The 25,165-nt window shown below is 37.7% G+C and overlaps 2 protein-coding genes and 1 pseudogene across 3 annotated transcripts; all 3 read left to right on the top strand.

Moving 5' to 3' along the window:
• Positions 1–833: 833 nt before the first annotated feature.
• On the top strand, positions 834–4,547 carry LOC137729879 (G-type lectin S-receptor-like serine/threonine-protein kinase RKS1). 2 transcript variants are annotated; one of them, XM_088677832.1, is made up of 7 exons: positions 834–2,233; positions 2,479–2,622; positions 2,839–3,008; positions 3,148–3,358; positions 3,447–3,684; positions 3,806–3,959; positions 4,058–4,547. In XM_088677832.1, the coding sequence occupies exons 1-7, from the start codon at positions 931–933 to the stop codon at positions 4,361–4,363; spliced, it is 2,526 nt and encodes an 841-aa protein (XP_088533958.1). In that variant the 5' UTR covers positions 834–930; the 3' UTR covers positions 4,364–4,547. The 2 variants fall into 2 exon arrangements, with proteins under 2 accessions (XP_088533958.1, XP_068325028.2); XM_068468927.2 differs by having other exon boundaries at positions 2,836–3,008.
• Positions 4,548–9,533: 4,986 nt separating this feature from the next.
• On the top strand, positions 9,534–15,147 carry RLP4 (receptor like protein 4). The gene is made up of 9 exons (XM_068467988.2): positions 9,534–9,901; positions 10,752–11,804; positions 12,201–12,348; positions 13,608–13,679; positions 13,859–13,930; positions 14,071–14,142; positions 14,229–14,306; positions 14,417–14,598; positions 14,748–15,147. Exons 1-9 carry the CDS (start codon positions 9,757–9,759, stop codon positions 14,870–14,872), a joined length of 1,947 nt encoding a protein of 648 aa, XP_068324089.2. The 5' UTR covers positions 9,534–9,756; the 3' UTR covers positions 14,873–15,147.
• A 1,316-nt stretch (positions 15,148–16,463) lies between these two features.
• On the top strand, positions 16,464–17,326 carry LOC137730021 (ethylene-responsive transcription factor 12 pseudogene; annotated as a pseudogene).
• The last annotated feature ends 7,839 nt before the right edge of the window (positions 17,327–25,165 follow it).

Raw genomic sequence — 25,165 nt, 5'->3', positions numbered from 1 at the left:
ATTATTGGTTACGATTGCGAATTTGCTAGGTACTTGAAGAGAAATTATACTAGTCTAGTTAGCTAATTAATTCTATCAATTGTGTGACGTGCTATGGTGGGAACTTGATCGCTAACAGACATTGACATCAATTAGTGCTGAAGAATGAGAGGTTTGTGGTAATCGAACTTCAGCATAGAATGGGAAGCAGGTAAGATTTTTGTCTAGGTTTGGGCAGCTGGGATTCATACAGGAGGAAAGATGTTGACCTGTGATTCTTTGCATGCCAAATAAAAAATCCTAGGACTTTTCAAATAGGAAAACTAATGAAAATGATTTGAAAACTTTGAGTTTTAACAATAAGGACAAAATAAAAGGTAAAGTGAATAGTACCAGGATTGACTTTATAATGTAAAAATGTGGTTTTTCGTTAAAGTGAACAGTACTGGGAGCTTTTCGTTAAAATTCCCTTTTCAAATTGGTTTATCTTTATTTCATTTTATCACAGATCACTTTTATCAGTGTCCACTATTAATCACACCTAGCATCTTACCACCTAGGAGCACATTATATATATGTTGGACTTTATCAATTTTTCGATGTGAGATATTTTTGGTTCGCTAAATTCGTACTTGGTTCCATTCGGAGCCAATTTAGCTATGCCATTCTTTCGCATGCACAGAAACGTTAATAATAATTGTCTTTATCAATCGATTGGATACAACTGGGGTGTGGTCAGAATTAATGAAATGGAGCTTTCTAGCTAGGATCAGTTTGAATGGAAGTTGTGGGTGAGTTGACCGTAGCATCAACGACTGGAGCTCGCCCATGCGCTGTTAGCATTACTCAATCTCCAAAGGAAAAAATCCAACCTTACTGGCTTTTTGTTTCTGCTTGCCATTAAAAGAAGCAACCCTTTTAGCACTTAAACTCCTCAACGAGAAACTAACCATGAATTCTACTAAATTCTTTTTTGTCATAATTATACTGCTTATCTTCCTCGTGATTCTTCCCTCTTCCCTTTCGGTTGCCCTAGACGCCATTACACCAAACCAACCCCTAAGAGATGGCGACCTTCTTCTATCCACCACTAAAATCTTTGCACTAGGGTTTTTTAGCCCAGGCAATTCTCATAATCGTTATGTTGGAGTTTGGTACAACACAATTCCAATCCAAACCATCGTCTGGACAGCAAACAAAGACAACCCCGTAATTCCCATTGCTGGAGCCGGGCTCTTAGCTGTTCATGGAAATCATGGAGGCCTTGTTATATATGGGAAGGACCAAAACACCCCTCTTTGGTCTGCTAATGTCACAGTCTCTTCGCCAAACAATTCCGTAATAGCCAGACTTTTGGATACAGGAAATCTTGTATTGCTTGAGAATAGTGGTAGTGGCCAAAGGATGCTGTGGCAAGGCTTTGATTACCCCTCAGATACACTGCTTCCATTAATGAAGATTGGGCTGAACCGGCGGTCAGGGCTGAACTGGCTCCTAACATCTTGGAAGTCCCACGATGATCCCAGATCGGGGGATTTTTCGTATGAGATTGACCCAACCACGTTTCCACAGTTCATAGTTTACAAGGGTCGAACCAAATGGTTTCGAGTCGGAACTTGGACCGGTCAGAGATTGAGCGGGGTCCCCGAATACACAACTAGTAGTTTCCGGAGCTTTGTGAACGATAAAGATGAGATATATACAGAATATACTGTTACAGATGGCTCAGTACTCACAAGGGGGGTGCTAGATGAATCAGGAATTTTTCAACGGTTCGTATGGCGAGGTCAAGAAAACAAATGGATCGAAGGAAGTTTTAACCCTAGTGAGTGGTGTGACTACTATGGACAGTGTGGTCCCAATAGTAACTGTGACCCATACAGTAATTATAACTTCTCTTGCCTCTGTCTGCCCGGATTTGAACCCAAGTTCCCCCAGGATTGGAATATGAGAGTTGGATCGGGTGGATGCCTGAGAAAATCGGGAGCGTCTACATGCCGAAAAGGGGAAGGGTTTGTTAAGGTGGAACGCATGAAGGTACCCGACTCATCTAGGTCACGTGTGAATATGAGTTTGAGTCTGAAAGGGTGTGAGCAAGAGTGCATGAAGAATTGTTCTTGCATGGCATACACGAGTGCAGATGAAAGGGAAGGAGGGAAGGGTTGCATGACGTGGTACGGGGACTTGATAGACACAAGAACTTTTTCAAATGTTGGGCAGGACTTGTATGTACGAGTTGATGCAGCTACTCTAGGTAGTCACTTTATTTTTCATGTACTCATAATATTTTGTATTCTACACTTTCTACCAGAATTTCTCTAATACGAACAAATCTTGTTGGATAGTAGTTGCAAGTTGATAGCTACTTACATCCTACAATTTTCACACAGATGAGAAAACCCCGTAGTTTCCCTTGATTTTTTATAGTGATTTGCTACTGTTTACAGTTCACAACTGTTGATTTCTTTGGATTTTTATTTTTATTTTATATCCTTGTAGCTCAATTTGCAAATGGTTCTGTAATTAGCAAGAAGGGTTCTGTAATTAGCAAGAAGGCAAGGCTGGCAACTTCACTAGTATCCGCTCTTGTGTTCCTTGTCCTAGTATTCCTTTTGTGTTGGTTGGTAAGGAGGAAGAGGCAAGGTAAATACATTTTCTTTATCTATCTTAATTAGTATCCCCGTGGTGTATGGTCCTCTGTTATATCAACACTACGTTAATGAGATGGGTAGAAGACTCATTATGTACAACTAATGCCAATGGTCATTGTAAGTTTTCTTCTAGTGTCGTGCAATACTGATTATTAATGACCAAAAGGCTCTAACGTTGCATTGCTTGTTATGTATTTCATGACAGCAGGGAGGCAGAGAAAAAATACGTTCTTCATGGAAGATGGAACAGATCTCAATGATCAAAGTAAAATAAACTCAGAATTACAATTCTTTAATCTAACAACCGTCGCAGCCGCCACGGACAACTTCTCTGTAGCGAACAAGCTTGGGAAAGGAGGTTTTGGCTCAGTATATAAGGTAGTTATATTAGCCTCCTATAATTTTCCGAATCATGCATAACTTCAGGTTAACCTAGAAGCTTACAACAAACATGACAATTCATATTTGATGCCTTTAAAAATGAATTGTAACATAACTACTTGGATTATAATTTCAGGGTGTACTTCATAATGGAAAGGAAGTAGCGGTGAAACGACTATCGAAGAATTCTGGTCAAGGAATTGAAGAGTTTAAGAATGAAGTTGGGATAATTGCGAAACTCCAACACAGGAACCTTGTCACGATTATAGGTTGCTGCGTTGAAGATGGAGAGAAGATGCTAATCTATGAATACGTACCAAACAAAAGTTTGGACTCTTTTATTTTTGGTATGTCTTTTTCCTTGTTTCCTTTAATTTCGTTTTGAAACTAAAGTTAACAAGAATTGATTTGGTCTCAACTTCTTACTGTATCCAGATGAAACAAAAAGAAATCTTCTAGATTGCACAAAACGCTTTGAGATTATATGTGGGATTGCTAGAGGGATTTTATATCTTCATCAAGATTCGAGATTAAGGATTATCCATAGAGATCTAAAGGCCAGTAATATTCTACTGGGTGCATCTATGATCCCCAAAATAGCAGATTTTGGTATGGCAAGAATATTTCCAAGGGACCAATGTGAAGCAAATACACATCGTGTGGTCGGAACATAGTAAGTTAATTAAATTTCATCAAAATTGAAGAAATAAATTGGCAAGGCTTACCAAAATAGTAGGTTAATAGTTCCAATTTCCGAGTACAAGTCTCACCATGATCTCTTTATATTGTTACAGTGGTTATATGTCACCGGAGTATGCAATGGAAGGAATTTTTTCAGTAAAATCTGATGTGTACAGCTTTGGCGTTTTACTGCTAGAAATCATAACCGGTAGAAGAAATTCCAGTTACTACAACAAAAAATATTCCCACTCAAATTTGATTGGATATGTAAGCTAACTATAGCCTATTTGTAAACAACGATTTTCCCACAAGTTTATCCCTTACTTTATTCATGCTTGGTTGATTTTTTTTCAAAACTCTTTTAGGTTTGGGACCTGTGGAGAGAAGGCAAAGCCTTGGAAATCGTTGATCCATCCATGGGCGAATCGTACCATGTCAACGAAGTTGTGAAATGCATTGAAATTGCCCTCTTGTGTGTGCAAGAGTTTGCTGCTGACCGGCCAACCATGTCTGCGGTTGTTTTCATGCTAGGTAACGAGGCAGCAGTTTCTTCCCCAACACAGCCTGCATTTTTGTTGAGGAGGAGTTGTACTAGTGTAGATCCATCAACGAGTACTGAAGGAGCTAGTTCTATAAATGACGTGACATGTACAGAAATAGAAGCTCGCTAAAGAAAGGCCTTGGATTACCAGACATATTCCACAACATATATGTACTTGTAGCAGCTTGCAAAATATAATTATATATAATAAGAATTTGTTACTGTATGAAGAAAGGTTGAACGAAAGGGTGAACGAAATTTACCATGCCTTGAAAATGAAGATTCTCCAAGTAAAGTGAAGCTTGTTGATGTTAGAACTGATAAAAATTAAATATAATAAGAATAACAAAGCTCAAACTTTTTTCAAATTTGGCCGATCTTTTGGGTGCGTTTGTTGCATTGAACTATCTCATGCTAGATTAGGTTCAGTAACTAATCTAGACTAGCTTAGATTAGATTAAACTGAACTAATTTAGCGTAGTGTTTGGTATGGTGTTGGACTAATATCTAAAATACAGAAAATTAATATACCTTTTAATTTACAAATAGCAACAGTTTTTTCATGGGAAGTGTTTCCGCTCACCATTTTTCTCCTCATGCGCATCCCTTTTTGTTTGAAGTCCCTTGATTCTTTTTTAGTCCTTTGATTTATTCACCTCATATTTAAATGATTTCTATAACTCGAATGAACTGAAGTCTATAACGAAGAACTCATTACAGCAGACCTTGTCAATGCTATCTTCCGCTTTATTTACTCTTCATACTTTGAATTTATGTTTTTGGACCAGATGAAAGTAGAAGGTCATTGTTGGACCGGGAAAAGCGCAGTGACATTATTGTTGGAATCGCTCGAGGGGTCTTATACCTTCATCAAGGCTCAAGACTGAAAGTCATTCACAGGGCTCTAAAAGCTAGCAATGTTCTATTGGATTCAACTATGAACCCCAACATCTCAGATTTTGGACTGGCGAAAATGTTTGGGGAAGACTAAATCCAAGCTAACACAAACAGAGCGACTCAACTTACTCGTTAAAATAAGTATCTAGGTAGATGCTTAATAGATCGGGTGGTTAACGGATATGAACCTCACTATGACGTACATTGCAAGAAAGAAAGAAAAAAAGTGATTTGCCATATTTTAAACCAGATTCGATGCCGTCGAAAAATCCAAGAAAAAGAGAAGAAACATTATGTAGGGTGTGCCTAACACGTTTCTTTTCTTCCTTCTTCCCTTTTATATTTATTCTGTGACTTTTTTCTTCTGTTCGATCGAATATTGTATGTCATATACATGTGCAAGTTGTTGCTTGCCATGGCAGCAGTCTCAAAGAGTCAAAACTGTGAAAGCATTCTTTTGGCTGCATTATCTTTGAAACATCGTCTGGGGTATCACTAATAATATAATTATTCATACCAACTAAGAGTTGGAACATGAAGTCCATCGTTATCGCATCTTCTAACTCTTTGCTTGGTATGGGTAATTTTATTCAGAACCAAAACCGCTTCTGAAATTACTAATCATTTTATATAGTGATGATGAAGTTAAATGCTCTGATCTTTGTGCGCAACGATGACAGCTCTGATCTTTGTGATATATAAAAGAATGGAAGATATTTTCTGTAGGCTCTTACAACTATGTCTAATTGACATTTGACATGTGGTGAATTAATTGGTGACAAAAAAAACTCTCTCGAATGATGAAGTACCTACATGCGATGCATGACCAGACCTTACTTATGGTGAAACGATGGGAGTTGCATTTGATAGAATGTAGTTTTATTTTCGCATAAGGCTTTAGGATGTTGTTTTGGCTGAATGCAACAATCATTGCTCATTAAAGGGATAAACTTTTCAGGTAGATAGTGCTTTACGGCTGTGGTAGAAAGTAATTATATTTATACATTATGGTGCAGGTTTAATCTTCATCGATTCTCTTTTTCTCTAACAACTAACAATTTAACCCACTAACACTGTTGTTTGTAAACAAAAAAAAAAAAAAAAAAAAAAGGTTGTTCTAGTATTGATGTACAAAGCTAATTCCTTTTTATCTTAAATGTTAAACCCTAAATTTACTAGCTAATGTCGATTACTCGAATTTTGTGGTATGACATAGAAGTCCTAATTGATGACACATTTACTTACTTGAAACATATATTAAAATAATTACGAAATATGTGTCTTGATTCCCTAACCACAAAATTTATATCAAATCGTCCCCATAAATGAAATTTCATGCTCACAATAGCAAATGTCAATAAAATCCCACCACGACTAAATTGAAGGACTCCATCGGGGCAAATTAGTGTGATAATTTATAACACACCTACAAACTGGTCCATGAATGGAGACAAAAGATGTCTATTTCTCATCATTTAAAAAAAGAAACGAAAAGGAGATACCTACCAAATCTCCCACTTTTAATGAAAATTTAATAATTAATCGAATGCCACCATCCACATCTTAAATCATACTGTGACTAATTTATCATTCTTTTAATACAAACGATATTTTAATTTAATTTATATTATGAGGAGGGTTGGAACTACGAGTGAGTTAAAGATGAGGACTTTAATAACTATGGCAATCCATCACTTGCAAATTATCATTTTATTATAAGACACTCTTGTACGATTTAAACGAGTCAAAGCTCTAATTCGTAGTTCGCCTCGTCTAATTCTACATGGATCAAGTCACTACTAGTTCACTAGTCCGGGGTGTGTTTATAAATGCTTTTCAATTCTCTGAAAACGTCCTTTATGAAAATATTTTTGAAACCATTTCTAAGTGAAAATTTAAGTGGATCTTGAAAATGTGCCTTTTCAAAATAGCACTTTGGACAAAACAATTTCACCAAAACTGCTTTCAGTTATTTTAAAAATACTTCCAAACGAGCTCTTACTTATTTACCATTTGCCCAAGATTGTATCCTTCTTCAAGAATATCATATTAATTCTCCTTTATTTTTTTTAGAAAAAGTGAATTTTTTTTATGGTTTTCTGCCTCAATATCCACAAAATACAGAAAAAAAAATATATGAAAAAAAAAGATAAAAGAAAAATATGAAAGTGGAGTGGGATTAGTTGGGTTTTGGGGTGGGTTTATTCAAGAATTTGCGAGATATGGCCTTATAATGTGTTTGCTTATTCATCACAAAACCTTCCCCCGACGATTGCGCAATGCGCACAGGATGATCCTGTAAAGGAGTCAAACTTCAAAACCGGAAGTCCACAAACTTGAAATATTTTAGTTGGTCATTATCACACAGTGTTATCAATTAATGTATTATAATATTTATAAAAAAAAATTTATTTGAAATCATATAACATTTTTCGACACCGAACTTAAACTTTAAATATGAATTGTTTTTTTTTACCCTGTACATAATTACCATTAAGTACAAGGTAAAGTTAACAATAAACTAAAATTTATTAATAAACTCACACCCAATAATCAAACACTCTACAATGTTTATCTTACATTCACCCCCCATCAAACTGGTTGCGCGGCAAATGCAACCCTTGAACACTTGGAAGATGTTGGCATATATTGTCTGGTAAACTACCACTTAAGTTGTTTACCATTAGCTTGCACAAACAACCACTCCACCTAATCTTTACTGCCAATCAAGTTTGGAATTCCTGAAAAATCAACACATACGTATATGTATTGGAATGGTTCCGTTAAAGATTCAAGTCGTTGAACTAAAGCTAATCAACTTCAACTTGTGTAGATGAGACAATTCTTGTGGCAAGGTACCACCAAAATTGTTGTTTTTGAATTCCAGCTCAACAAGAAATGATAAGTTGCCTAGGTGGGGATTTGAGAGCAAGAAGAGCAGCCTGGTTTGTGCTGAAGTTGGCTTATGCTGCTACTACCTATTCTTAAGATAGGTACGTATATACAAAAGTATTGGACTAGTAGCAACAACATTGTCAACGAGGGGAAACAAGTTGCCGCCAATGTTCTGCGTTGTGAACCAAGAAATAAGAAGAAATAGGAACTCAAAGATAGTCTTTTAATCTATTGGGCAAATGAATCTTTGGCGGCAATTACATATTGTCAACCAGGTAAGTTTAAAATTGTGTTGAATTTTACGTGGTTTTTAATGTTTTGAATGAGTGTAAAGATAAATTTACATATTGAATTGGGTTGTGAGGGTGATTTAGATAGTAAATTTGGATTTAAAGAGATATCAATAGTTTAATTAAAAATAATATGAGTGTAGAGAGTAAATTGAATGTATAAAGAGGTTGTATGAGTTCAAATAAAAGTTCCCTAATTATAAAGTCCACAAACTTGAAATATTTTAGTTGGTCATTATCACATAGTATTATAAATTAACGTGTTGTAATATTCTTTAACGATATAATTTATATTTCATTAGCGGGACAGTCACGTTAAAACTTTATCCAACCAACTCGTGACCACCCTTAGCAGTCCGATCAATACAACCACATACAAACAAATCCAATTTATTGTATTAAATAGTAAATATATGTAAATATTATAGTTAAATCTGAAACAACTAACATGCAAGTGTAAATTCGAATAATACCAATTTTTTAATTTTTAAAAACAAACTATCCTTATCTGATTAAGGATAAAGATCAACGTAATCCTAAATCGATGGAGAAAATTAATTTCCAAAAAGAAAGTGATGGGAGAAGATTATATTTCCGAAAAAACAGAATGTTATAATTTGGTAAGTGCCATTTTACTATAGTAATGGAAAGGAGTTGAGTCCTTGCATGATGATGTAGATTCGAACTCCGTCGGTAGTTAATCTAATATCTAATATACCAAAATTTATCGTTTAACAAAAGAAAAAAAAATGTTACAATTTGCACTCCAAAACGAAACCCAATCGATCAGTCCGGATCCTCTTTGTGAGGATTTCAGAAATTCGTGAATTGTGTCTGTTCATCATACATCGTGCGGTTAGAAATCATTTTAAAATTTTGTATTTAAAAATAAACATAAACAATGTTTGATAAAAATTGATTCACAATATACGATAAACGTACACAATTTATAAATTTCAGATTCTCATCAAAAGAATTCGGAGAGGATCCTGTTGGCCAAACGACACTAACAATTTGGCAAATCGGCTTTAAATATTCCGACAAAAAAAAAATGGACATAAAAAAATAAACCGGTAATTCCACGTGAACCTCCCTCACTATTCACCATGTTAGCCTTGTCACGTGCTTTGTCGTCTATACAAAGTCCGGTGTGCGGCGCGGGGCCCACCCAACCATCGAAATAAAGAATATCTGGTAGACCGTGGAGCCATCTTCGCCGTCCGATAAGTGCACCTTCACCAAGATTCCGTAAAACCACCGCAGGAGATTAATGATATCTCCTCTATTTTTCCGGGAGTCAACAAATCAAGAAAAAATTAAATCCCAACTGTAATTACGCACTGACGAGTTGCATACACGTTCATTTGCTCTCTCTCTTTCTCCTCACCTCTCGCTGTGAGTGTGAAATCGGAAAGCAAAATTAGAGGAATAATCAGGGAGAATGAGAAAAGCAAATGGCACATGCGCGTTGCGTGGTTCGGAGCTAAAGCATTTGGCTAGGTCTGTTCATCGTCTTCGTCTTCCTCTTCCATGGCTGCTGCTTCTCCTCTGCTGCCCTGTCTTTTCAGTCGCTTCGGCGAGACCCGGTGAGTGCTCGTGAACTTTTGGTTTTGCTTTTCGATTCTCGATTGCATTGCTGCTTCGCAATTCGTGCTGCTGTTTTGATTCTTGGAGTATTGAAAATTGAAGTGAAATTTCGGTGTGTTGGAGTTGGAGTCAATTTTGGACTGATGATTTAGTTTGAACTGCGTACTGATGCTAATTCATTTAGTTTTTAGAGTAATTTTGGTGGAGATCTCGTGATTTTTCTCTATTATTTGTATGGAATTTGATGTTTTTTGAAGAAATGGAAGTGAATCGGAGAGTAAAAGTGGAAAATAATTTAAGTGTTATGCTTTTTTCTGGAATTTTTTTAAAAGGAAAAGTCAATGAACTTGAATTACTTATGGAAAAGGAAAGGAATCTGCTAATTGGAAACAGAGAATGGCCTAAACCAATGCTTAATGTAGGTTTTGTTTCGTCATTAACGGGAAATGCAAAGCTGATGATTAAGATTTTTTACTGGAAACAGAGAGCTTTGCATTTGTGTATTAATTGCAGATGGTACATTATGCTCACTGGGCTCTCAACGTATTTGGTGAATTTTTCAATTTTCTTCTTGCTTTGTCTTTTTACTGAATGAGGCGATTACCACAAAATGCATAAGTATCGTTATCTGCTTTCACATCAGTTAGCAGTTAGGACACTGTAAAATGCATACTCAAATTTGGAGAAGATTTGGTCTCTGTCACATGTTTGGTGAAGTTGGTATTACGATTTGTTAGCCATGATGCACACAACACATGTTTATAAAGCTTAGAGTTATGAACTGATGCTTTACATTGTCTTCCTGTTCGGATTTTGGTTTTAACTTGTGTAATATGCTTCTGAGTACAGCGCCATTTGCTATGCGCATAAGCTGTGGAGCTCGGGAGAATGTGATTACAAAACCATCCAATACCACATGGTTTAAGGATTTTGATTATTCAGGGGGGATACCTTTTAATGCGACCCACCCGAGTTCTATCACTCCTCCACTTGATACACTTCGCTATTTTCCCCTCTCCGAAGGTCCCGAAAATTGTTACATGATCAATAGAGTTCCCCATGGGCACTATGTAATCAGGATTTTCTTTGGGTCGATTGCACTACCGAACTATGACAACGAACCTTTATTTGATATTTCTGTCGAGGGAACTCAAATTACCTCTTTAAAATCTGGTTGGAGTACCCACGATGATCAAGTATTTTCTGAAGCGCTTGTATATTTGAGAGATGGATCTGTGTCTATCTGCTTCCATAGTACTGGTCACGGGGATCCGGCAATTCTTGCCATTGAAATTCTTCAGATTGATGAAAGAGCATACCAGTTTAGCCAGCAAGTATCTGAAGGAATAATCCTTAGAACAACAAAAAGATTGAGCTGTGGTGTTGAAGACGCAAAGTTTGGTGTGGATTACAACGGCGATCAATGGGGTGGGGATAGATTTTGGAATTATATAATGACTTTTGGTCAGATTGCTGATACACGCAGATCCACTCAGGGAACCATTAAGCAGGCTTCAAGTCCACCAAACTTCTACCCAGCTGCTCTTTATAAACAAGCACTTGTGAGTATTGATAGTCAGCTCGACTTAGAATATACCCTGGATGTGGATCCCAACAGAAACTACTCCATTTGGTTGCACTTTGCTGAGATTGATGCTTCGATCACTGGTGTAGGCCAAAGGGTATTTGATATCCTGATTAATGGTGACACTGTATTTGAAGATGTGGATGTTATCAAATTGAGTGGGGACCGTTATGCTGCTCTTGTACTTAACACAACTGTTGCCGTAAGCGGGAGGACCTTAACCATAACTTTGCACCCTAAAAAAGGTGGTGCAATAATCAATGCCATTGAGATCTTTGAGGTTATAATGGCCGAGTCGAAAACTTTATCAGACGAAGGTACATTTGTGCTACTCTATGTTTATCTAAGTTTCGTTTCAACTTTCTCTAGCGTCTATAGCAATATGTATATGTCATACCCGAAACAATAATGCTGATCATGTAGCATGCACACAATTAAATAATGCTTAATGATGTAGTTTTGCAAGTGTTATAGATGAACTATTTGATATTTCACAAATCAATTAATCTGTTTTTGTTTATGCTAATGCTTTTGAAAACATCTTGACCACATGTTTTCTGTTAGAGATTTTTTTCAGTGCGTCTTATTTATATCTTGAAAAGCGATAGACTGTATATATCAGAAGTCAAGGCGTTACTGTAATTGAAGAAAACTCTATTGAAACTGTAATTAATTTCTCTCCCTTTTCTTTTTCACAATAAAAAAAATTCCAGTTAATGCGTTACTGTCATTGAAGAAAACATTGGGGCTTCCTGTTCGGTTGGGGTGGAATGGTGATCCATGTGTTCCCCAACAACATCCATGGAGTGGAGCCGATTGCCAGTTTGATAGAACAAGCAACAAATGGGTCATCGACGGACTGTAATTTCTTGATCCTTAACGTCATTTCTTTTCTCTTATTTGATCTTATTTCTCATTTATAGTACAAATGCATTTATGCTTCACATTGCTCATGTTCTTCAGTTTCTAGTCTCTTTATTTTTTAACTGCTAGATGTGCAAACATCAGACAATAAAAAGATATGCAAACAACTTTGCTTTCAAATATTTAAAAAGCCTGATAAATGTAAGTCTGAATAGTGTGGATCTTCAGACAACCATAAGCATGACAGGTTGTATACGTGTTGATGTATTCTGTTACCCTTCTGAGATTCATTTATAAGGAAATCGTATTAGTTTAAATTCTTTGTTGCCTTGTGAAAGTATGTTTATTTCGTACTGTATACCTTCAAATTCGAAGTACACAAGGTGTTAAAAGTAAGCCAGTTTGGCCCACTGAGCATCTAGTCTACCTTCCTCAGTTCCTATTGTTCTTTGCTGTGAACAAGCAGCCTTTTTTTTTCCTCCTGTTGGACTTGGTAAAGAACAAGGAATAAGGGCATTAGAACAAATATCATATACTTAGTTGCTTATTTGACAGGAGAAGTATCTGGCCAACTATGACATCATGTACTGAACCAATGCGTTTTGCACTATGTATTTCAATGCATCGTGTTAATTTAGCTATGGCATTTCATTATGACATCTTGTGCCCCCTCGTTATTTAGTCTTGACCCATTCCCTATATTTGTGTCCTAAATTTCTAATGGCTTCTGGTCAGCCGAGTTAATGTTTAATTCTCTATTGGTTCAGTTATTTCTCTAGAGGAGGCTTTTTGGCCTTTTCTATTTGACTTTTGAGAGCCATAACAATTGATAACTCTGTGGGTGAAAATCATCTAGTGTTCATGAATGTAGTCCTGATGTGCTTCAGCCACTTGAATTGTGTCCATTTGTCATAATCTTTAGTCTTCTTTCGTTACCATAGTTTATTCATTTCACTGATTCCTTCGCATCAAACAAGTCACAAGAATATTCGTTTCAACAAATCGGAATCTTAGCACTTTTTATGTTCCAGCACCATTTTCCACTACATAAGTCCATTGTTAGTCTGTGCATGCATGGGTGAATGGAACGGAAATGCATTTTCGTATTAGCTACATTTGTATGCAAAAGAAAAATCTTTCAGTGCAGTGTTAAAGAGTTATTCTCATAATGCCTGAAGAAAGCACCTTAGCATTTGTTTGTTCCATTGCCATTTGTACATCCTTTTGGCAATGAGTGTTTAACTCTGCATGCACAGGGCTCTGGACAACCAAGGGCTGAAGGGATTCTTGCCGAATGACATATCCAAATTACGTCATCTACAAAGCATGTGAGTTCCTCTCTAAGGCTTGCTTTGAATAAAAATTTAAACTTTGCCAGCTTCTGTTTGGCATCATTGTTTTTTATTCAACTTGACATGCTAAACTTCGATGAAATGGTACAGCTAGGCATTAGAAGTGTTTTACAGCCTTTTCAACACATGTTTTGTTTTACCTTGTGGACTTACAGAAATTTGAGCGGAAATAGCATGCAAGGGCCCATTCCTTCCTCACTTGGAAAGATAACAAGCTTAGAAGTATTGTAAGTGCAGCTCATATATTCTCTTATCAGAAAGTGTTAAATGTTTTATTTATTTATTTTTCCTGGGCAGCGTATCCAAGGGTTGTGGTTACCACAGTTGAATTTCATAATTAAAAACACTCATGCTCCTTCCTTTGCAGGGACTTGTCGTTCAATTCCTTGAATGGGTCAATTCCTGAAACGCTTGGACAGTTGACCTCGTTGCAAACACTGTAAGACATATTATAACGCAACTTACAGTTGTATGAAACCAAAATGTGTAGGAAGAAGACTCTTAACTTAAGTTGTCGTGTTGCAGTAATGTCAATAGCAATTCTCTGTCCGGAAAGGTCCCAGCTGCTCTAGGAGGCAGGCTTTTGCACAGAGCAAGCTTCAAGTAAGAATTAGACACGCATAACCTGCACGCTTTTTGGGCTTTTGCAAATGTTAACATAAATAGAAATGTTTGTATACTGATACTGAACTCCATATTTGGTTTTGGTTCAGTTTCACAGATAACCATGGACTATGCGGTATACCAGGACTACCTACGTGTGGGCCACACCTCACAGCCGGAGCAAAGATTGGAATTGGGTTTGGTGTTTTGGCTGCCTTCCTACTTCTCGTTATAGGTTCGATATGCTGTTGGAAAAGGCGGCAGAACATCCTTAGAATACAACAAATTGCAGGTAAGGATGTTTAATCTCTTAAGCAAAATCCGACTGCATAAGACGGTCGTTGAAATTACATTACTTCCTTGCATGTTACGTTACAACTCCTGGAAGGCTTTAGCATAAATACACTAATGTTTTCTCAAATTCTGATCTGGCTTGTGCAGCAAGAGACGCTCCGTATGCAAAGGCGAGGACGCATTTGTCACGTGACATCCAGATGAACAGGCAGTACAATCATCACGGCCAATCTAGAACGGCAGCAGAGACTGGGCCTATTTTGCTTACATGATTAGAGACGACGTTCGGCCCAGAGCCCAATATAGTTGAAGCTTTTGATCTGTTTACATGGGCCTTAGAGTCACGTACAGAAGTTCGGATCCCCCGTGGGATTTGCCATACATGCTGTAGAACAAAGGGAAAAGAAAAAACTTGTACATTTGGTCTAATTATTTTCTTTCTTTTCAGTTTTGGTAAAGATTTTTAACAGATAGCGGAAGTGATGCATATAGAATGTAGAATACTAAATTAGACTTATAAGAAATTGTTCAACGTTTGAATGTCACACATTCAGGTTTTGGGGATCGTCGAGCACAAAAAACTTATTTGCAACAGGGTGTACGTGTTTGTGTCTTTGTCTCTCTCTTGATTTTGGTATACCAAAGTAAACGAGAGGACTTTTATGAAAGATATATACGGTCCATGCCCAGTATTAGAGAAGACTTTACATACTAATGGAACGTCATGTTGACGGTATTTCAAGTTAATAATGTCATGTTAACAGTTTCAAATTAATAACTTAAAGACCAAGAGTAAATTGCAAAGCTCTAGAAATTGCCAATTACATTAACGGCTTGTTGCTATAGTAAACCACATTACTAAATTCAAGTTCGACCTCCGTTGCCAACAGTTCTCATTGGTGTACGATTCGTAATTTTCAGCGTAAATCAATACATGTGGTAACTAGTAGTTATGTGTTACCCGTATATCCTTCCGACTTAAGAGTTATGAGTATAACGTAACGCTAATGGTAAGAGTAATCAATCTTCTCCTAAACTTCTTATGCACAACAAGCATGTTCCACTACCACCACACGTGTCAACCCTCCAAAATTCAGAGATCCGACATGATATTTAACAAAATAACTAAAAAAACAGCTCAGGTTCCCGTGGGTTGCTTACGGAGGATGAGAGCTTCAGTCCTTTACTCGTTTACCAACCGTACGATTATCTCCTTCAGATATCTGTACGTTGGGTCAGCAGTCAGTGGGTCAGTGGTCGCACACCCGCACCCTAACCCAAAACCCAGTCAAACACGCCATCGACGCAATCCTACCCGGCAGCAGCCCATCTCAGAAACCCGCCCCAAACTCAATTCAACGGGTCTACCCAACTCGCCCTCTGTCTCCTCCAACTCAGACACCGCCTCTATACCCGCCACGTGTCCCCTCTCCTCACAACCAAACAACCGTTTCTATCCAATCCACTACCCGATACGCCACCCCGGGCCCCACTTCACCAATTTCTTTCCCAAATAATAATAAAAAATTAAAAAAAAAACCAAAAATATGGCAGGCGCCGCTGAGCCCGACCGCAGCGCCGTACAATATCGGTAGGGCTTACATCACCGCGCCACAGGAACCCACACGTCTGCTCAGGCGGCGGCACGCTTTACTATTGGGCCCCACGCACCCTCCTCACGTGCAACGCTCTCTCGCGCTCACACCACCACCGTTCGATCGCACATGAGCCCAAATCCCCAATCCTGATATCAATCCAACGGCCCAAGTAATTAACAAATAAAAATAGAACGCATAACCCAATCAAAACAATCAGTATATATATATATATATATAGACGTTGGATGGAGCCGTGCCGTCCAGCCGACGATTACGGGTGTCTGAGTGGGACCCTCTATTTTTCACTTTCCACAGCCATTCAACTTCTCTCAAAACCCCCTCTCTCTCACACTTTCTCACTCAAAAGCTTTGCGCTCTCTCTCTCTTCTTTCTCTATCTAGATCTTTCCATGGCGACTGCAGCTGCTCCGTCTTCCTCCCGCGAGGGCCACTACCGGGGCGTTAGGAAGCGGCCGTGGGGCCGGTACGCAGCAGAAATCCGGGACCCGTGGAAGAAGACGAGGGTCTGGCTAGGCACATTCGACACGCCGGAGGAAGCCGCCCTCGCATACGACGGAGCCGCCAGGACGCTCCGTGGTGCCAAGGCCAAGACCAACTTTCCTGCGCCGATCCCCAGCGGCATCTCCCTCGACCTCAACGCTCCTACGGCCACCCACTGGGCCTCCCACTCCGGCCGCCTCGTCGACTTCCTCCACACCGGCGTCCTCAACGACATGGGCAGTGATGGGGCAACCACTGATACGCCGCCGTTGATGGCAAGGAGGGAACCTCAGCAAACTCCAGTTGGTGTAGCGGGAAATGCCCCCGCCGGCGGCAGTAATGATACGGTCCCGGAAGGTTCGGGTTTCGGCAGTACGGCGTTGTTTCTGGGACTGGTCCGACGTGGTTTGCCTATTGATCTCAATGAACCTCCTCCCATGTGGCTGTGAAGAGAAGCACTATTCGTTACGGCGTCGCTCTGTGTTTTTCCCTCTCACCGTTCGTTCTAATTATCTCTCTCGCCATAATTTTTCTTTTTATTTTTAGTATTTCACTAATTATCTAAAGAAAATCTTCACTGTTATGTTTCGGATGTATGAAGATATTAAAATTTGAGAGGCTTTCTGTATATATATTTCCATATTTCTTTTTTATTATTATTTTTTTTTTTTTTTTTTGTAATTTATGAGTTAGAAATGTCATCTGGTTTTTCCAGTGCGAGTGGGGATCGTATGTCTCCAATAATCTGAGCAGTGAGCAGCCCCATGAAATTTGAAGGGAAAAATAGACCCACTTGCCGTTTGGGGCGCGTGGGCGTTGAGAGTGTCCATGTCTGTCCCGACACGACGAATGCAGAAACCCTAATTATTAATTAAACTAGTTCAATGAAATTCTTCATCTGTCATACAACCTCCCGTCTCACCTTGCATGATTATTAATTTTCTTACGTACTATACGTAACTGTAGGGTTTTTGCAACGAATTTATAGTTGAAGTGGGAAACTTTTATTTATTTATGCAATCGAGTTTTGGTGTTTGATTTTTCGTTTTCTCATATCCCTGTATACGTGCAACAAATGGAATATTGATGGGTATACGTATTGTTTGTCTCGTTACCAGTTTTTTCAAATGAGTAATGCTACTGAAATTAAATTTATATATTAAATTTTGTAAAATAAATGATATGTAAGTTGATGATTAGATTATTACTTAAACGTTGATAAGATAGCTCATTTTTTATTGGTGACACATCATTTAGTTTGCAAATTTAGTCTATAATTTTAGTCTTCCTAGCATTATTCTTTCCCAAATATAATTTTTGTATGTCGTTCGATAAGTAAACATAACAGTTAGTGTAGTGGCTAAACTTTGACAATGAGTATCATAATAGTTGTAGTTGATTTTATTAATTTCCTAGTGTAATGCAAAATACATGGATCGTGACTACATACTTGTTAATTATCCGTAAACCTGGACCATCATTCACTATAATTCGAGATTGTGATTGTGATTTGTAGAAATTATTGTAGGGCCTTAAATGGCCGCGTTCTTCATGTGGTGTGATGTTGCCGGCTTCGGGTCCCTTTCTCTTCTCTCTTTTTCCATCCTCTCTGGGAATCATCTACTGTCCATCTCTTTCAACCCAGCCAATATTTGAAAAATAATATTATTCATTTATTGACTAATATACAAAACCTTGATTAAAATGTTGATGATAAAAAAAATCACATGCATTATATATCAATTTCAACCCAAGTGAGTGACAACCTTTGGAGTTTTCCTTTCCAGATGTATTCTATAAAATGATTCTTGATCACAAATCTCGAACCAGTCGCGAAAGACAAATTTATAATTACATGTATGCATGACACCACGTATAATTATGATGGATATTAGGGTTGGTATTTAAGACGTTTAACATGGTTCAACTCGACTCTCTCTGAGGAAGACATTCCGTTCACTGTTGGTGTCTTCTCTGCTCATGATCTCTGGCTCAAACTTGAGCAGCAATTTGGGGGTGTCTCGGATGCACATATTCATCAATTACGTTCGCGGCTTCAGAATATTCAGAAAGGCTCTCAGTCAATGTCTGATTATTTTCAGCAAATCAAGGAGAACTTTTATTCCCTTACTGCTACTGGAGCCTCTATCACTAATCATGATCTCATTGCAGCAACTCTTGCTAGTCTTCTGGATGATTTTGAGTCATTCACTGATTCCATATTACTTCGTGTTTCGTCCACTTCCTTGGATGAATTACATGGCTTGTTGCTTACTAAGGAGCTATCCATGGCGCGTCGCAAGAAAACTTCATTCTCTGAGCCTTTTTAGGCGTTCTCTGTGCAAGCCCAACCGCCACTCTTTCCCACACCACCACAAGCTCTTGCTACTCAGAATCATGGAACTCAGCCACTTCAACATTCATTCCAGTATAATTATAACCGAGGAAGGCACAATCGCGATCCAAATCATGGTTTTCGGGGTTCCAATCGTGGCAACCATAACTCTGGTTACAATCGTGGCACTTATAATTCTGGATTCAATTGTAATGCCTCTTCTTCTGGTTACAAATCTCTGTGTCAAATATGTGGATCTCATAGTCATGAAGCTATTGATTGCTTCGATCGAATGAATTCAGAGCTCTCAGGCAAGGTTCCTCCAGCTAAACTTGCTCCCATGTGTGCCCATTACACTGCTAAGCCATCACATTCTTGGCTCATTAACTCGGGTGCTACCTCACACATTACAAATGATATCTCCAATATCCAGTCTCCTACTTCCTACAATGGTGAAGACAAGGTGTACATTGGAGATGGTAAAGGTCTGTCTATAGATCATGTTGGCACATCTATTTTGCATACTCCTGCTCATTCCTTTAAATTGTAAAATGTTCTTCATGTGCCTCAAATGCAACGTAGTCTACTTTCTGCCTATCAATTTATCAAAGATAATGATTGTTCATTAACCCTTGATATTCATGGATCCTCTGTCAAGGATCGTTTTACGAGGAGGACATTTTTGCAGGGACAAGTTAAAGATGGTTTCTTTCCTCTTCAAAGTTCATATTCTCCCTACAAAGCTACTCCTTCCACTCATGCTGCACTAGTAAGTACTTCTGCCAATGTCAATATCTGGCACAGCCAGCTTGGTCATCCATCTTCTATTATATTTCGTAAAGTATTGTTGACAAATAAAGTTGCTATACAAGGCAAATCCTCTCTGGACTTCTTCTACAATGATTGTGCGCTAGCAAAGAATCACAAGCTCCCATTTGGTGCTCCTCGATCTGTGTTTACTAGAAGTCTTGAATTGTTGCATTGTGATGTCTGGGGACCATCTTATGTTGTTTCAGTTAGTGGCTATAGGTATTATTTTCTTATGGTTGATGATTACAGCAAGTATAGCTGGTATTTTCCTTTAAAGTCTAAGTCTTCTGTTTTTTCAACATTTGTGGGGTACAAGTCATATTTAGAGAATACTCTTGGAAATAAAATCAAGGCTATTCGATCTGATTCAGGGGGTGAGTTTACCAGTCATCAATTTCAGAATTTTCTTAAACTTCATGGCATTTTACAACAATTTAGTTTCCCTCATACTCCGGAGCAAAATGGATGTGTTGAAAGGAAGCGTCGTCACTTGGTTGAAACTGCACGAACACTATTAGTTGCATCTAGAGTTCCTCATGTGTTTGGGATTGAAGCATTTCCACTGCAACTTATTTGATTAATCGGCTTCCTCATAGTGGCTTATTGCAATCTCTTTGGGAACTTCTTTTTTGTACCCCTCCAAATTACTCCCGGCTTAAAATTTTTGGTTGTGGATGCTTTCCTTGGCTTAAGCCATACACTTCATCCAAGTTGGACAACAAGAGTAAACTGTGTGTCTTTTTAGGGTATAGTCTTTAACACAAGGGGGATCATTGTCTTGATCCAGTTACATAAAGAATCTACATATCAAGGCATGTGCTATTTGATGAAACTAATTTTCCGTTTCATTTTATATGAACTGCCTCTACTGTTACACCAAGTTCTTCTAATGGTTCTTCATCAGTGAATCCCAATGTCACTTTACAATTTACTATACCCATTGCTTCTTATGCACCTGTTGCACAACCTACCACTTGCAATGTACATGCTGCACATCATAGTTCTCCTACATCTTCTGGTTCACAATTTGTCATCTTGGATGTTTATCCTTCCCTACACCTCCTACAATCTCTTAACCTCCAGTTTTACCTGCATCACCTAATATACATCCTATGATCACCAGATCTAAGGCTGGAATCTTTAAACCAAAAGCCTACTCAGCTACCAAGCATCTTTTACCTGAATATGTTGATTTTATCCCCACTACTCATCCTCAAGGTTCGAAACATGCTCATTGGAGATCTGTTATAAAGGATGAGTACAATGCCTTGCAGTTAACAGGTACTTGGTCATTAGTACCGTTTAAAACACATCAGAACATAGTTGGATGTAAGTGGGCTTTTCGAGTTAACAAACATCCAGATGGGACTATTGATTGATATAAAGCCCGGCTTGTGACCAAAGGCTTTCATCAGCAAGCTGGTTTGGATTTCAAAGAAACGGTTAGTCCTGTAGCAAAGCCAGTAACAATTCGAGTTCTTCTCTCTTTAGCAGTTCAATACGATCGGTTTGTCAACCAATTAGACATCAGTAATTCATTTATGCATGAAGATCTTCAGGAAGATGTCTATATGCACCAACCACTTAGTTTCAGTGATCCTAAATACCCTAATCATGTCTGCAAACTTCGAAAATCCTTGTATAGCTTGAAACAAGCCCTTCGAGCCTGGTTTGACAAATTATTTGCAGTTCTCAAGTCTTTGGGATTTCATCAATCAGAATTTGATGCTTCTTTATTTGTGCTCAAAGCACCTATTCTTGTTATTGTCTTGGTGTATGTCGATGACATACTTATCACAGGTCCTAATCCTACAGTTTGTCAACAATTTATTCAGAAATTAGGCACAACCTTTCTTGTGAAGGAATTGGGACCCTTGCATTATTTCTTGGGTCTTGAGGTTCAAAGATCTTCTGCATGTATCTTCTTACATCAAAGTAAGTACCTTCTTGACTTGCTTCAAAAAACACATATGGAAAGTGCTAAATCATGTCTCACTCCTATTTGTTCCTTCAAACTTGATTACACATGCCTTTTGTTAATTGATCCAAAAAAGTACAGGTCCATTCTAGGTGTGCTACAATACATAACTTGAACACAACCTAATTTATCTTTTGCTGTAAATCAAGTCTGTCAATTTATGCATGCTCCACGAGAAATACATCTCTAGGCAGCCAAAAGAATTCTCCGGTTTCACAAAGGCACAATGAGTCAAGGTTTGTGGTTCAAGAAAGGTGATATCCATCTCAGTGCTTACTCTATCGCTGATTGGGCTGGATGTATATTTGATAGACGATCTACTAGTGTGTATTGTATATTTTTGGGGTTGAATCTTATTAACTGGAGTGCTAAGAAGCAACGAACGATTGCTCGATCCTCAACAGAAGTAGAGTACAGATCGTTAGCCCACACAGCAGCTGAAATAACATGGATATGTAAAGTGTTCAAGGATATTGGTCTTCACCTTCCTCAAGTTCCTCATCTCTGGTGTGACAACATTTCTGCAATTCCACTTGCCTCTAATCCAGTTTTTCATGCTCAAACCAAGCATGTTGAACCTGATTATCATTATATCCGAGAGTTTGTGCTAGCTAATCTTCTCAAAGTATAATATGTGTGCACTCAGGACCAACTAGCTGATATTCATACTAAATCTTTGTCTAAATCCAGGTTCTTATACTTGCAATCCAAGCTTTCTCTTAGACTTATGGATGCATCCAAGTTCAACTTGAGGGGGTGTAAAGAGTCAAGTAAAGTTAGTTAGATGTTTGTCATAATTCTTGTGTAAATTGATAGATTAGGCAAGGGCATAACTATAATTGGTGTATTGCTTATATATATTGCAGCACCATTGTAATTTTAATTCAGAAACTGTGTGTTCTTAGAATTCTACACAACTCGCTCTTTGTAATTTGTGGTCTACTGTCGCTTTTTGCGTTGTTGTACATGCATCTTATACGATGATTAACGTAAGTGTACATGTTGTGGCTACAAGCCATTTGATTACTAAATTTTCATGTCACAAGAGTTGCTTTTAATTAACTGTATCCGACCGTCCCATAAGCGCAAAGTAAGTTTAACTTGCATGTTTTTACGAAACTAATGTGTTACAACTTCGAAGATAAGAAAATCCTAAAGTACTCATGTTGTCATATTGTTTATTTTAGTTTTAAAGTTAACTAGTGGTTCAATACCATGTTTATTCTTAATGAGTGTGAAAATGAAGTGGTAATAAAAAATTATTATAAACCAGAAGCACAATTACTTCTGGAACTTGTATTAGATTAGACAAAACAATATTAAAACCAATAAATTAGGAGAAATCAAAGTCTATGGACTCACTCGTGGCACCAAGAATTTTGATTAGTCGATCAAACAGTGCTTTGAGCATTTTGTGACGAAGCCAGCTGATGTGTAGGTGGAGTTCAATAGGCAGCAGCAGGAGGTCGCTTTAAGTATAAAAGTAAACAAAGATTACAAAATCTAGCTAAAAGCTTGATTAGCAATTGTTAATTAATTAAATTAAGAATTTGGAACAAGAAGGGAAAAGGCGAGAAAGATGGTTGGATTAGAGTAAAGAAAGTGGATGAGACGGCCATTAATTAAGCATTAAGCATTAGCATTATATTGTTGGTCAATGTTTTCCTTTTTCACAGCTTCCTTTTAGGGCGGCGGCTTTGGTTGAAAAATATATATGCATAATTCTGCATATCTATCTCTCTCTCTCTCTCTCTCTCTCTCTCTCTCTCTATATATATATATATATATATATATATATATAGGTAGCCTACCATGGTGTGTGTGTCCCTTTGGTCCACATCATTCAAATTTTCAAAATGTATTGTCGTTTTGATGTGTAGCACAATCAGAGTTCAAATATTCACGAAATTATTGATATTTTATTGAAATATTTAAAAAAATTAAGGATTGATATGAAAAGAGGATGAAATGGAAACTTCACTCTTTATCAGTGAGTTATAGGAATATCAATGAATATCGATGATTTTAACGATTCATTACGAAAATTTTCCGAAACCAATTGTAGGTTTCAAACTTTTGAATTTTTTTAGAATTTTTTCTCTAATTTCGACTAAATTTGAAGGAGTTAATACCCACCCCAATGCAATTTTTTGTCGAAGGCAATCGATATTTCTAGCTATATTGAGTTTAATCTAATAAGTTTCAAGTTCAAAACTCCCTTCATGTGCATCAACAATTAAAAATCGTGCGTGCTTTGATAATTATTGACCTTCCCTCTGCTCAAGCTTCTATATATTAGAAGACTGATGTTTAGATTTTTTTTCTCTTAATGTATTTTGTAAGCGACTTATAAATTTAATGGTCGGAAACATTTGATATATCATCTTATATTCCGAATGCTAAATGAAATTGTTATTAGTACTCCAAAAATCTCATGTGATACTCCAAACTTTCTATAATTAGGAAAAAAAACAAAAACACTCATAACGAGTGTATAATAAAATTTTTGAAATGCTAATAACAGTTTTCATGCTAAAATATCTAAATGTAAGTTTGGAGATTAAAAAATAAAAAAAAATAAAGGGGGAAATAAAGAAGAGTAAATACAACACGCAAAGGAGCTGCAGGTGCAGGTGGAGCAGCAGACCACCTCACTTTAGTTAATTACTTGAATATTTATTTTCACCTAATTCCGACGTCATCACTGGCATCATCACCACTGAGCACCCATGAGCTGCTCCCTCCTCCAAGTTCTGCACAAACTGTACGCTGCATCTGTTGTCATTGCATGGCCACACCTACCCCCGCCCGTCAAGGGTAAGATTTTCTCTTCTCTTTTTTGTCATTTTTTTTTCTTTTCTCTTATTTGAATGATTACGATTAAGTTACATTAATATCTTATATTAAATTATAGAACAAGAAAAATAAAATAAAAAAATGTGAGGAAAATATGGAAAGAAATGAAAAAGGAGATAAAAGATTTCTGGTCCGGCCGTCAATTCGTACACTGACCGATTTGACCCTTCCCAATTGGTCACCACCTCCCTTTCTGTGCCTCCCCTTCTTTTTTTTATCTTTTTTTTTTTTTTTTTTTTTTTTACTTTTTGTTGAGTTTTATAATTATCCTGGACGTGGGACCCATTTCCCGAGTACGTGTCGGCTTCTCTGCGCAGGCAGTGGCTAGTGTTCAAAGTGTGGCGGGTCCCGTAATCCAACAGAATCTTGTCGGAACCGAAGGCGTCACGGCCGTCTCTCCCAACTCCAACGTTTAGTTACGTTGCGCAGCCAACACCACACTCGTAATTAATCGATAAATTAAGGAAAAAAAAAAAAAAAACAACTAA

The sequence above is a fragment of the Pyrus communis genome, chromosome 10 (genome assembly GCF_041283825.1).
Source record: "Pyrus communis isolate YQ-2024b chromosome 10, ASM4128382v1, whole genome shotgun sequence".
NCBI classification, from domain to species: domain Eukaryota; kingdom Viridiplantae; phylum Streptophyta; class Magnoliopsida; order Rosales; family Rosaceae; genus Pyrus; species Pyrus communis.
This window is presented reverse-complemented; position numbering and strand designations above follow the sequence as displayed.

Excerpts from the sequence above, each read along its gene's own strand:
- LOC137729879 (XM_068468927.2), top strand. The coding sequence starts at position 931 with ATGAATTCTACTAAATTCTTTTTTGTCATAATTATACTGCTTATCTTC. Across the intron at positions 3,009-3,147 it reads GTTTTGGCTCAGTATATAAG|GGTGTACTTCATAATGGAAA; the intron begins GTAGTTATATTA and ends TTATAATTTCAG. Across the intron at positions 3,685-3,805 it reads CATCGTGTGGTCGGAACATA|TGGTTATATGTCACCGGAGT; the intron begins GTAAGTTAATTA and ends ATATTGTTACAG.
- RLP4 (XM_068467988.2), top strand. The coding sequence starts at position 9,757 with ATGAGAAAAGCAAATGGCACATGCGCGTTGCGTGGTTCGGAGCTAAAG. Across the intron at positions 13,931-14,070 it reads ATAACAAGCTTAGAAGTATT|GGACTTGTCGTTCAATTCCT; the intron begins GTAAGTGCAGCT and ends CTTCCTTTGCAG. Across the intron at positions 14,307-14,416 it reads TTGCACAGAGCAAGCTTCAA|TTTCACAGATAACCATGGAC; the intron begins GTAAGAATTAGA and ends GTTTTGGTTCAG.